The sequence below is a fragment of the Littorina saxatilis genome, linkage group LG17, assembly GCF_037325665.1.
Source record: "Littorina saxatilis isolate snail1 linkage group LG17, US_GU_Lsax_2.0, whole genome shotgun sequence".
NCBI classification, from domain to species: Eukaryota; Metazoa; Mollusca; class Gastropoda; order Littorinimorpha; family Littorinidae; genus Littorina; species Littorina saxatilis.
In genome coordinates, this window is record NC_090261.1 from 36,141,529 (window position 1) to 36,154,037 (window position 12,509).

General features: G+C 39.8%; 1 protein-coding gene and 1 long non-coding RNA gene across 2 annotated transcripts in view; one reads left to right on the plus strand and one right to left on the minus strand.

Annotated features, from left to right (window-relative positions):
- Positions 1 to 2,467: 2,467 nt before the first annotated feature.
- Positions 2,468 to 4,049, minus strand: LOC138953548 (uncharacterized). Its single transcript, XR_011451559.1, has 2 exons — positions 3,949 to 4,049; positions 2,468 to 2,821 (listed from the first exon to the last, which is right to left on the minus strand). It is a non-coding gene; the product is annotated as an uncharacterized lncRNA (long non-coding RNA).
- Positions 4,050 to 4,426: 377 nt separating this feature from the next.
- Positions 4,427 to 12,509, plus strand: part of LOC138953366 (F-box/WD repeat-containing protein 7-like) — a 49,047-nt gene continuing 40,964 nt past the window's right edge. The window contains exons 1-10 of the mRNA XM_070325165.1: positions 4,427 to 4,524; positions 5,486 to 5,688; positions 6,787 to 6,911; positions 7,379 to 7,531; positions 8,301 to 8,419; positions 9,579 to 9,730; positions 10,485 to 10,557; positions 11,190 to 11,301; positions 11,829 to 11,956; positions 12,436 to 12,509. The exon at positions 12,436 to 12,509 is cut by the window's right edge and continues 2 nt beyond it. Coding sequence (XP_070181266.1) covers positions 4,489 to 4,524; positions 5,486 to 5,688; positions 6,787 to 6,911; positions 7,379 to 7,531; positions 8,301 to 8,419; positions 9,579 to 9,730; positions 10,485 to 10,557; positions 11,190 to 11,301; positions 11,829 to 11,956; positions 12,436 to 12,509 — 1,175 coding nt within the window. The 5' untranslated portion in view covers positions 4,427 to 4,488. The remainder of the gene's footprint in view (positions 4,525 to 5,485; positions 5,689 to 6,786; positions 6,912 to 7,378; positions 7,532 to 8,300; positions 8,420 to 9,578; positions 9,731 to 10,484; positions 10,558 to 11,189; positions 11,302 to 11,828; positions 11,957 to 12,435) is intronic.

Consider the following 12,509-nt stretch of genomic DNA (forward strand, 5'->3'; position numbering starts at 1 on the left):
CAACAGCCAATGCAAACTGCAGTCTAGTTGGTTCGCGGGAAAAGGGCGCATCAGAGACCGTCTGTTACACAATAATGTACTCTGCGGCATCTGGGCGCATTCAAGCATTCACAGGAAACGCGCGCTCATACCAACACAGGAGATGCCGTGTGTAGTACAAAGTAGAGCGTACGGCGTTATAGTACTATTTTGTGCATTGTGCATGTTGGATCGAGTAGAAGAAAAATAAAGATTGTCTTCTTGATCTTGAATCGCTCTCTACTGAAAAGGTAAACATCGACCAAAAATTAAAAAAGTAAATAAAATAAAAAAGATAAAAATACAGTAATTACAAAAAAACACGAATGATATCAAAATAAAAAATGAAGTAAAAACAAAATAGAAGAAAAAGAAACCAAAGTTATATAATGTGAGATTAAAAAAAAATATTTAAAAAAAAGATTAAATAAATAGAATTTTAAAAATCAAATTATAAAACACTTATAACTATTAGAGACAGCATTAGGTAACAAAAGATGATTTCTAACAAATAAAAAAAAGATAACAAAATATAAATATATTAATGATTGAATAAATAAATACATAAATACATATTTCAACAAATAAAAAAAAATAAAAAATGATTTCACCCTAAAGAAAACAAAAACAAAAACCTTTTGGTTGCCGGGCACAGATGAAGTAAACAAGAAAGTTGTCTAACTCTGTCGCGTTGGTGCGACCTATTATAGCACCATATGATAAAAGGTTTAAATAAATCCTCTAGCAAGCGGCAACTGGCTGGTTAAGTCTGTTATCTCTGCCAAGCTCAGCGTTAAGCCTGGGGGGGAGCAGGCTCAAAGTTAAGTAAGAAACGCTGTGCTTTTGGGCGTAAAGTCAACCATCTCAACTTTGAGCACGTTTCCGCCCAGCTTAAGTCGTCTCATGCAACCCACCCCTGGGGTCTAACTGTACAGCACTACTTAAAACTCACATTCACAGGAGAACACCTCTGTAAAAACTTGGCACACCCACACACAAAAATAAACAGACGGCACAAAAAAAACTTAAAAATTACAAAACACATCCGTTTAAACTTTGCACAAGAAACCATAAGACAGACAGCAAAAATAAATGAATCACATCTTGATGCTCAGCAGAAGCACTACTTGTGAACTGGGGTCAAACTGTACAGCACTACTTAAAACTCACATTCACAGGAGAACACCTCTGTAAAAACTTGGCACACCCACACACAAAAATAAACAGACGGCACAAATAAATTAATCACATCAAAATAATCACACAGCAAAAGCACTACTTGAAAACTGACGTCAAACTGTACAGCACAATTTAAAAATCATAAAATGCCTCTGTTTAAACTTTGCACAAGAATCCATAAGACAGACAGCAAAAATACATTAATCACATCTTGATGCTCAGCAGAAGCACTACTTGTAAACTGGCGTCAAACTGTACAGCACAACTAAAAAAAATTACAAAACACATCCGTTTAAACTTTGCACAAGAAACCCAGTGCCACTATGAAACAACAACAACATGATTTTTGAAAACACATACACACATACGTTCTGGACACCCCCTGAATATGTTGATTTAAACATATGGAAAATGTAACAAAGTTGTGCAATGCAATAATGACACAACGCAGTGACCCCAAAATGTGACAGGGGTATCTCAAACTAGATTCATGTTGGCTATCAACTACAACTACCCTTGAAGTTTTCATAGTTACAAAGCTTAAGATTCAATAACATCTGAGATAACTTCAACGTTAAGTTTTATGAAACAAACATGACTGCATGCCCCCTGTGACCCCAAAACTTGACAGGGGTCAATCAAACTTAGGTCAAGTCTGGAGATGATCAAACACTAGAAGTATACAAGGTTTCAAACCTGTAGCTTCAAAAACATCTGATATAGCTTCAACGCACAAGTTTTAATCCAATGAAACGAACATGACCCCGCTGTGACGCCAAAATTTGAAGAGGGTCAACCAAACTGAGGTCACTTTGTAAGATCTTTCTTTATTTGGTGTTTTATGTCGTTGTCGACCATGAAGGTTATATCGCGACGGGGGAAGGGGGGAGATGGGATAGAGCCACTTGTCAATTGTTTCTTGTTCACAAAAGCACAAATCAAACATTTGCTCCAGGGGCTTGCAACGTAGTACAATATATTACCTTACTGGGAGAATGCAAGTTTCCAGTACAAAGGACTTTGTAAGATCATCGAACCCTAAATTTTTCAGAGGTCTAGCTTGAAAAACAACCAAGCTAACCTCAAATGTTAAGTTTTTTGGCCGGATATATGGATTGACACATGTATATGAATTCTTAGACTCGCCAATTACTCAGGTGAGTCAATAAGAGATGATTTGGAAAGAACAACATTATGATTTTTGAAAACACATACACACAGGACCCTGAATATGTGCAGAGAAAAGTCTGTGAGTGAACATCATACAGCACTAATGAACAAATTGAGAAGGAAAAAACCCCATGCAGGTGGAAGGTAGAAGACATAAATCAACACTTCCTCATCAGTCCTTGCACACAACACACACAAAATGTACATCTTCTGCCGAGACCTCAGCTCTCGTCATCTCCACCCCAGCACAGTCAAAGTGGCACCAGGAGTGACATTTCTCACTCTGCACCCAGTCTGCCAAATCCGGTTTTGAGCAAAATGGCATGCCGCACATGTTTTTTTCTCGAGGACGTCCATGTTGCAGAAGCCTCTGATGACTGTATTTTCTGAACATCTGGCAGTGACATTGTCGCATCACAGCCACTGGAATGTTTGCCAGCAGCGACTCAGCATTCTGCACACAAGTAAGCAACAATCATAGCAAAACAACTCATTGAGGTCTGGATATATTAAAAACAACAACAACAACAACAACAACAACAACAACAACAACAGATCAAGTGGACACTTACATAATTAACTGAGAAATACTGAGAATTCAGAGCGCAAAATGATATTTCTTTATCATATTATATATATGCTGTTGTAACTATAGTGCTTTCTACTGGAATTAAGAGAGGGTACAAGTTCTACAACTGACAGATGACACTTGTTAAGTGTTACGATTAATCTGCATGAACAGTACAAAATGAATTAATTAAGTCTAAGCAAGACCAATGTTGTAGGAATCAAAGGAACAAGGAAGTTTGGGGGCAAATATTGAAACTAGTTATATAAGTTAAGTATATATTAATGAACCTAATTAGATTCTGTCTGAAGTAACTGAATAAATTTTAAGCCATGAGTTGTCATTGTTCAGATTAACTTTAAGCAAGATTAGTGTAAAGTTATGAACACCTTCATCTTTTATTACAATGATAGCTGAGCACTTAAAGTTAAAGAATATTCAATTAAATTGTAACTATGTCACGGTGTAACTGTAAAGTTATGAACAACAAAAGGTAATAACTTATTTTTCGGCCTGTGTTTAAGGTTTTAACTTGATTTCTGACTGGTTGTTGACATGGAAACCAAAATGTTTGACATGGATATGTTTTTGTTGCATGTCTGTGTTATTATAACTAGAGTATTACAGAAAAAAGTACAGAGAATGATACGAATCATTTAAAGTAAACTTTAAAAGGACTGAAAATGCATGACTCTAATGGCAGGCACACAGCTCGTATTACATGGACGATTGTTTAGGAAACCTGTTACACATTGAATTATCATTGATCACACATGGTTGCATAGAACTTTGAAACTGAGTTTTATTCACTGGATGGACCATAGAACATGTCATCTGATACTTTCAGTCTCAATATCAACAGAAATTTGGCTGACAGTGACACTGACAGCCATGGAATCAAGAACAGTTGAGATAACCACAACTCATTAACTGTACAAAAATAAACATGCGAAAAAATAAATAAAACAACATAGCGAAATACTTTCAGTCACGTTTCATAACTACGAACTTACCTCTTGTTTGCTGGGTATGCAGAGAACGTCGTTTAAGTCCAATCCTGGAAAGTTCACGAGCTGAAACTTCTTTTCACGCACCCACCACTTGAACTTCGAAGTCCGTACGTTTTGTTTTTAGAAACAGCACAATATTGTCATATTTCTTCTGCGTGAGCACGGTTGTATTTTCTGCGTAAGTTCCACGACAAAACTGTCCACCTCTTCCCTGTGGTCACCCATCATGGTCAAGGGCGAGAGGCAGACTGGCGATCAGACTGGCATCGCTAGTCGAAAGGAGGGCCATTTCTAGAATGAGTCGGTGCGTTTCCGGAAATGACGCGCTTTGTTGGAAATCTACTGAGGCGTGACGAAGTCCCGCGAGATTCCAACTCTGCCCCGGATTCTTACTATGCGCCCAACATATTATGAGTAGTATTATCTCCCTTGTAAGCACTCTTGTGCTCGTAACAGCACTTAACGTCTCCAAGCATAAACTTCCGCCTGAAAGCGTCATTAGAAGTGCTTGGTAACACTTACAAAAATTCGAGAGCTCTTCAAATGGGGAACTCTCATACAGCAGAACCACACCATGCTGTATGTATCGCTCGAACAACGAGACAAACAGACAGACACGAACACACGGACCGACACACACACACACACAAACACGCGGCGGTTGAACCCTTCAAACCATGACTTCCATAATTCTGTTGTTTTTTCTCCTTGTTCGCATGGTGCAAATTCGACATTGTCTTTATTTCAATCTGAGAGAAGTGAACTTCTAAATTTCAAGAACATCAATCGATCTTTACTTCGCTGTTTCATGTGAAGCCAAAAGTGTAGCTGCAGTAAAGTCCTCATTACGAGACTGCGTGGTAGTGTTTTGACCCACATTTTCAAGCACATCACATGTTTATGTATCAAGCCCGAAAGCTGTCTGTCACAAACTGCAAGCATATACTTATTTGACTTTTGGAAAAGCCAACATCTCGGCTCATGCAGTCAGAAGAATAATTATGTGTCTGTGAATTATCTATGCAGAAAACGTTCTGTGCATTGTATATTTGTTGCTGAGGAATTTACATTTTCGGTATCTGAGCATGCAGCTCTTGCGAGACACGCTCTTTGTTATGCTTTGAACATCGCGAGAACTTCGAACCTTGGCTTGTGCAGCTCGCACGAGATCGCTGTACCGCATGCTTTGCTATGCTCTGAAGTTTGCGAGAGATTACGAGAGCTTGGAATACCGATAGGGTCTATTAATTTCAACAGGAAAAATTACCACATGATCACCATTAATATAATCCTAATGTGAAGGAATCACCCAAATGTGTTGACCTGCAAAGTCTTTTTAAGATGAAGGGGTACTCTCAGTGCATATAAAAGGGTGGAGTGATCTGCAATGGATTACGTGATGGTTTTGGATAGAAAGTAAGACACTGGTTTATTACAAATAACATCAAATTTGTCAGTGTTATTGTGTTTTTGTGTATGTTTTTGTTTTTGTTTTTTTAATGATGTTTTAAAATTCTTTTATATTTCACTTTATCTGCAGGAAAAACAGAATGCAAAGCACAAAGAGAAAGGATCTGGGGAACCTGTTAACTCTTTGAAGACTGTAACAGCAGAAGAATTCACATTGGTGCTACCTCCAGAACTGTCAGAGAAAATCCTGCAGTATTTGTCTCCATGGGACCTGTGTCAGTTTCAGCAAGTGTGCATGCAATACAGGGAAGTCGGCAACACAGATAAACTGTGGTATGTGTTAAATCTCACCTTGAATAATTGTTTTGCTTGTACATGTAAATGAAGAAAACAAATAAAAATAAAATTAAATGTAAAATTGTCAATGCAATGATTTTTTTTTTTTTTTAAAGATTCCAAGTGAAAATGGAATTCTAAATTCTAATAATTAACTCACATGCACTAGAAAATCTAGATAAATCCTGTTTGCTGGGTTTTTTTCACAGACGGGTGGGGCTTGCATGCAGGGAATGGTTTGGATGGATTGAATTCTTAGTTTTGGATGAGCAGAGGGGCGGGGATGTAGCTCAGTCGGTAGCGCGCTGGATTTGTATCCAGTTGGCCGCTGTCAGCGTGAGTTCGTCCCCACGTTCGGCGAGAGATTTATTTCTCAGAGTCAACTTTGTGTGCAGACTCTCCTCGGTGTCCGAACACCCCCCGTGTGTACACGCAAGCACAAGACCAAGTGCGGCACGAAAAAGATCCTGTAATCCATGTCAGAGTTCGGTGGGTTATAGAAACACGAAAATACCCAGCATGCTTCCTCCGAAAACGGTGTATGGCTGCCTTAATGGCGGGGTAAAAAACGGTCATACATGTACAATTCCACTCGTGCAAAAAACACGAGTGTACATGGGAGTTTCAGCCCACGAACGCAGAAGAAGAAGAAGAAGAAGAAGGATGAGCAGATTATATGTTTGTGAAGTCAAAGTGTTTCTCATTCTTCATTCTTGTGCTTTTGTTCCCTTTTTTTATCACATTGGTCACTCACTATCTAATTGGCGTGGTAGTATAATTGTTTGAAAAGAAATCACTCTTGTGCTTTTGTTCCCTTTTTTTTATCACAATTTGGTCACTCACTATCTAATTGGCGTGGTAGTATAATTGTTTGAAAAGAAATCACTCTTGTGCTTTTGTTCCCTTTTTTTATCACATTGGTCACTCACTATCTAATTGGCGTGGTAGTATAATTGTTTGAAAAGAAATCACTCTTGTGCTTTTGTTCCCTTTTTTTATCACATTGGTCACTCACTATCTAATTGGCGTGGTAGTATAATTGTTTGAAAAGAAATCACTCTTGTGCACTCACCACTTCATTTATCACTGACACAGGCTACATTACTGCTTGGTGCGGGGTTGGCTTCGGTTTGGCGTCAGCAACAGTATTCTGCATGAGGCACCTCTGTACACCAAGCTGACCAATGTGTCAGGCACTTCCCCTGTGTTTGAGTTGTGTGGTATGTGCTTGCTATCTTTTTATGAATAATTTGTTGTGGCAATGTTTTTACTCTGGTGTTGGCTTTGTCTCCCAGGTTGACTGTTTGCAAGTTGTTTTTCATCTTGATTGATTGTATACAGTAAAACCTCCATTTTAAGACCTCAAAAAATCTGAGACTATTAGATCTTCTAACAAGGGAAGGAGTCTTGACATGGAGGTAAATTAAATAGAAAAAAAATCCATTTGCATGATTTGTGATTTGACGAGAGATACTTGGCTGCATGTATACATTGTGAGAAGATTATAATTATGTGAACCTGTTTCTACGCTATAATGATGCTCGACATCACTAGTCAACTGCATTTAATTTGAGTTGAAAGCTTTTACAAAATTGTTTGTACATACAGATGTGTGTGAGAGTGCATGTATAATCACATTCATGTTTTTCATCTTATTAATTAATGGACCAATTAACTGATTTTTTAGTTCCGGAGGAAACACGCCTGTCTCCACTATGTCGGTGGAAGAATGTGTACATACGCATGCGTCACTTGAGCAACAACTGGGCTCTGGGGCGCTACACAGTGTCGCCTATGCTTAGGGGTCACACTGATAAAGTTACTGCCATGGACTGTGAAGGTGAGTAGGGCTGATGGGGTCTATGTCGACCAAAAGAGTGGGATTCCCTGTAGGTGGACTTCCTGTAGGGGGATTCCCTGTATCCAGGCAATCCCACATGTGGTCGAGATCGGCGAAACGCTTACAGGAACTCCCACCTGTGGGATTCCCTGTATCCTCTACAGGAAGTCCACCTACAGGGAATCCCACTCTTTTGGTCGACATAGACTCCATCAGCGTTAGCAGCGCTATGAACATAAAGGCCAGATGACAATTTTCTGTTTACTGTAACCTATATAATCCTGTGATTTGTTTGCTGTCCTAAAATTATGACCAGAAATTAGTTTTTCTGACTTACACATTTTTTGTTTGTACATGTAGGTGTAAGAACTGAGTGTAGATACATTCTTGTATGTGTGTGTCTGTGTCTGTTGAAGAGAGACAGAGACGGAGACAGAGCGATTACAGGGGAAGTAATAAAGACAATATGCAAAGTGCCCCAAAGTATAGTTATTTCCCTTAGACTATTACATTTCATGGTTTTCTCCCTTCTGTGCACGATTTGGTCAGCATGTCAGGTGTGCATGTGCGAAGGTTGGGTGGGGATCTTCCTTTTATTTTGAACTTCAAACTTATTACACTACACAATGCATTTAGATCTTACCACTTTTCTACATGGCTCTGGACCTTCAAATTGTCAGAACATGGGCACAAAAAGTACATGCACAACTAGAGTTTTGTGACCAGCAGGAAATAAAGTGCATTGACCATTTGCTGCCCATATTAACAGGTTACACATTAGTGAGTGGCAGCAATGACAAACAACTGAAGGTGTGGGACATACGATCATGCGAGTGTATGCGCACCATGAGAGGACACACCGACACAGTTTCTGCTGTCAAACTAAAGGTAGGAGACAATATAAGATGTTTGGTGGCTTGTTGACAGACCAGCTTTTTTGTAGGTCCAAGGGGACCATATCGTCTTTTGTTTCATCTTTATCGACCAAGGCCGAAGGCCGCGGTTGATAAATATGAGACAAAAGGCGATATGCTCCCCGAGGACCAACAACAAAATGCTGGTCTGACGACAAGCCACCAAACATCGCTTTTGTCATCATTTTGGTTGTGCAACAAAATGCACAAAAACCCACAGGGAGACGAATTTTTAGAATCCAACTCCGGGCCACAAAGCATCATCACAGTAGCGCGAGATAACACGTCAACCTTGTATGTGATGTCAAACGTAGCTTGTTGACGCTTTTCTTCCAGTCTGAAAATGTACAGAGCTGCGATCATATGTGTGAGTTCAGTAAGTGTTCAGCATATTTCTTTTCTTTTTAAGTGTTTATGAATTTTCGTTGTGGATTTTGCGATTAGAGAGATAGTTGCATATTGACCATGAGTCGCCGCGGTAATTATCAACATTGATTGGGTCTTTGAGAGTGAATGCTTACAATCGTTGTCCTCGGAAACACAAATCCAAAGCCGCGATGGTTCCACCGCACATCAAACAATCAGCCTGATTGGCTTTTACTTTGACAATCCACGTTTCACCTGAAAGCTCAAACCCATTCACCACCTCGATTTATTGCACGGGGAACATGAGATTTATTTCCCAGGTGTTTGTGAATGAAAACTCGTGAAAATGATGAAATTTTTTATTTATTTGTTATGTTGATTGAAACAAAGTTAGTGTAATGATTATATTGATGTATTAAATGTATAGCATCTTAAAGAAATGCTTTCCACAGTTCGGTTCACTAATGCGTCATGCACCATTGGCCGTTGTCACTCTTGTTTTTGGAGCTAGTTTTGCAATTTAAGACTCCTTTCCTTTTAAGACCCTGTTTTTTGTTTCAGACTTTCTGTTCATAACCTCAGCAAGTTTACTTTATTTCAAGACTCCCTCTTTTTAAGATCAGATTTTCTCAGATTTGTGGAGGTCTTTAAATGGGGGTTCCACTGTACCAAGATTACCCTTGGAACTACAGTATCTACAAAATTGAAGTCATTGCACTTTTTCATTCCTGACAAGAGATATTTTGTTGTTGTTGTATTCTTAACAGGGCCAGTACGTGATAACAGGATGTGGAGACAGTGGGGTGCGAGTATTTGACCTGAAGACGGGCAAGGTGTGCTTCTCCTTTCAAGGTCACGGCGGCAGTGTGGATCATATACAGATCATAGGCAACCTGGTCATCAGTGGAGGAACAGACAGGTGAGAAGTGGTATGTATGTGTGTGTGTGGGGGGGGGGGGGGGGGGCAGCGGCAATTTGTGTGGGTGCTTGTTTGTGTGCGTGTGTGTGTGTGTCTGTCTGTTAGTTTACATATTATGTGTCTTTACACCCCCGGTATAGGGGTGTGTATAGGTTTCGGTCGATGTGTTTGTGTGTTTGTGTTCGCATATAGATCTCAAGAATGAACGGACCGATCGTCACCAAACTTGGTGAACAGGTTCTATACATTCCTGAGACGGTCCTTACAAAAATTGGGACCAGTCAAACACACGGTTAGGGAGTTATTGGTGGATTAAGATTCTACAAGGACTTATAGAGAAACATATTCATGGTCAAAGGGAAATAACCTTCTCAGTTGGTGGCAGTGAGAATGGGTGCAGTGAGAATGGTTATTTCCCTTTGACCAACGGTGGTGTTTTTCCTACCTCGAAGGAATTTCTTGTTTCTGAACGGAAACATTGAATGGTCCAAGGGAGGAGTGGCATATCATTGTGAAGAATGAACTCAGTATGGCTGTGTGCAGTGTGGACACTTTCAGCTGACTGAAAATATTGTAGAAGGTTTTGGTGTTTAATCCTTAGGTGCCAATTAATAGAAGTACATGAGTCATTTTCTCAAACAATGTCTAAGATGGAGAATATGTCATTTAGAGAATTGTTATTTTTTTGATAGCCACACATTCAAGATGACTTACTGGTCATATTACAACTGCCTGTGTTCGATTGCTGTTTCAGAACATTACGGGTGTGGGATCTGACAAATAAATGTCTCCTCCACACATTACGTGGTCATGATGATGACATTGAGGTGAGATTTGCTTGTTTGTTTTTTCTCCATGCATGCAGCCCTCATATTCTGTAAATATTCCTTATTGTAGACAGCAGTTGAAATTGGACAGTGAAATAATTAGTATCCCTCCATCCCTAATCAATCAATCAATTAGTTGATCAGTCAGTCCATCCATCCATCCATCCATCCATCAATCCATCTATCCATCCATCCATCCGTCCATCCACCCACCCCTTAATCAACCAGACTGTTTTCAGCCGTCTCTCTTTTCAGATCTAAATAGATTATGTTCAGAAATAACTCTGAAAGGATGTTTTGGGGCTGGGGCATAGCACAGCACAATATGCAAACGGAGCCCATTTTTCACTGTAACCATAGCGATCTCTACTAGAGATCGCCATGACTGTGACCCATCATGCCATGTGATATTGCTTGTCAGCGAATTGGTTTCAACGTTTGCATCACTGTTTTATGGGGTCGACAACTCTTCATCAGACCTAAAACTGAAAAAAAGAGTTCCAAAATACCTTTAATCAACAAAATTCATATTTATTTCAGTTTGACAAAAGTAGTAAGTTGATGTTAATGCTGCTGATATTGGCGTCACCCAGTTGCTGTTACAAACTGTGGATGATATTGTACTGTTGCAGTGTGTGACTGCTCATAAGGGGATGGTGCTCTCAGGATCTTGGGATAGAACCTTGATTCTGTGGAAGATAGATTCAGGGAAGATGATCCACCATTATCAAGCACACTCAGAAGGTACCTTGTAACTGAAGACAATGAGTTTTTCCTGACTACTTTTGCAAAGATTATGACAAAATCACACTTCTGTCATGGCTGCAAGGCTAATTTTCTTTTCATTTGTATTCTTTATTGTTTTTGACTGGATTTCTTGTAGATTTGTTGTTGTTGCGCAAGACATTAATTAAATGATACTTGTTTGACAGAAGCTTACAAGTTAAATCACTTTGATGTGTAAACTTTAGCTAAAATATGTTGCACTGACAACCAGGTTTTATGCAAAGCTTCACGCAAATATTTAAAGGTAAAAATGTATGAAGAAAAACCGTCAGCTGCTGTCATGTATAGTATTTTGAATATGCACGTTGTGTCTGAAGCCATTTCGCTGGGTTTTTGAAAAAAATGTTTACAGTAGCGTTTAAAATGAATTGTAAATCGCCATAAGCTCTAGAAAAAAATGGGCAATTTGTAAGCATATTCTGATACAATTTTGTTCTTAAAGCATCATTTGACGGCTAGTGACTTCTGTGGGGTTTTTTTTCCAGCCATCACAGCAGCCCAGTTTGATGAGGTGAAAGTGGTCAGCGGCAGTGCTGATGGTGACGTGAGGATCTGGAGTGTGAACACCGGTCAGTGTACGATGGAGCTAAGCGGTCATCCGGACAATGAAGTGGTAAGAGGGGATTCTTTCACATACATTTGTACACTAGCTTACCTGCACACATGCACAAACACACACGCAAACAAGCATACATGCATGCACACAGTCAAACACATACAGAAACAGATTGACACACTCACAAGCATGCATGCACACTCGCACACACACCCAAACACCCACATACACACTCACACCGGCACACACACACACAAATGAACTCACACGCACGCACGCACGGATGCATGCACGCACGCACGCACGCACGCACGCACGCACGCACGCACGCACGCACACACACACACACACACACACACACACACACATGCACGCACGTACGTACGCACGCACGCACGCATGTACGCACACACACATACACACACTGTCACACACACACAGTGACTTAAACAGATGATTGAACGTGCTTCCTTGGTTTTTTTGTTCTGTTTTACACGTAAGTGCTTGTTATTGTGTAAATCTTTCATTTTTTCCAGTACTGTGTTGTCTACAACGCCGAGGTAATAGCGGCTGGCTATTCAGACAGCATTGTAAGGATCTGGGGACATGA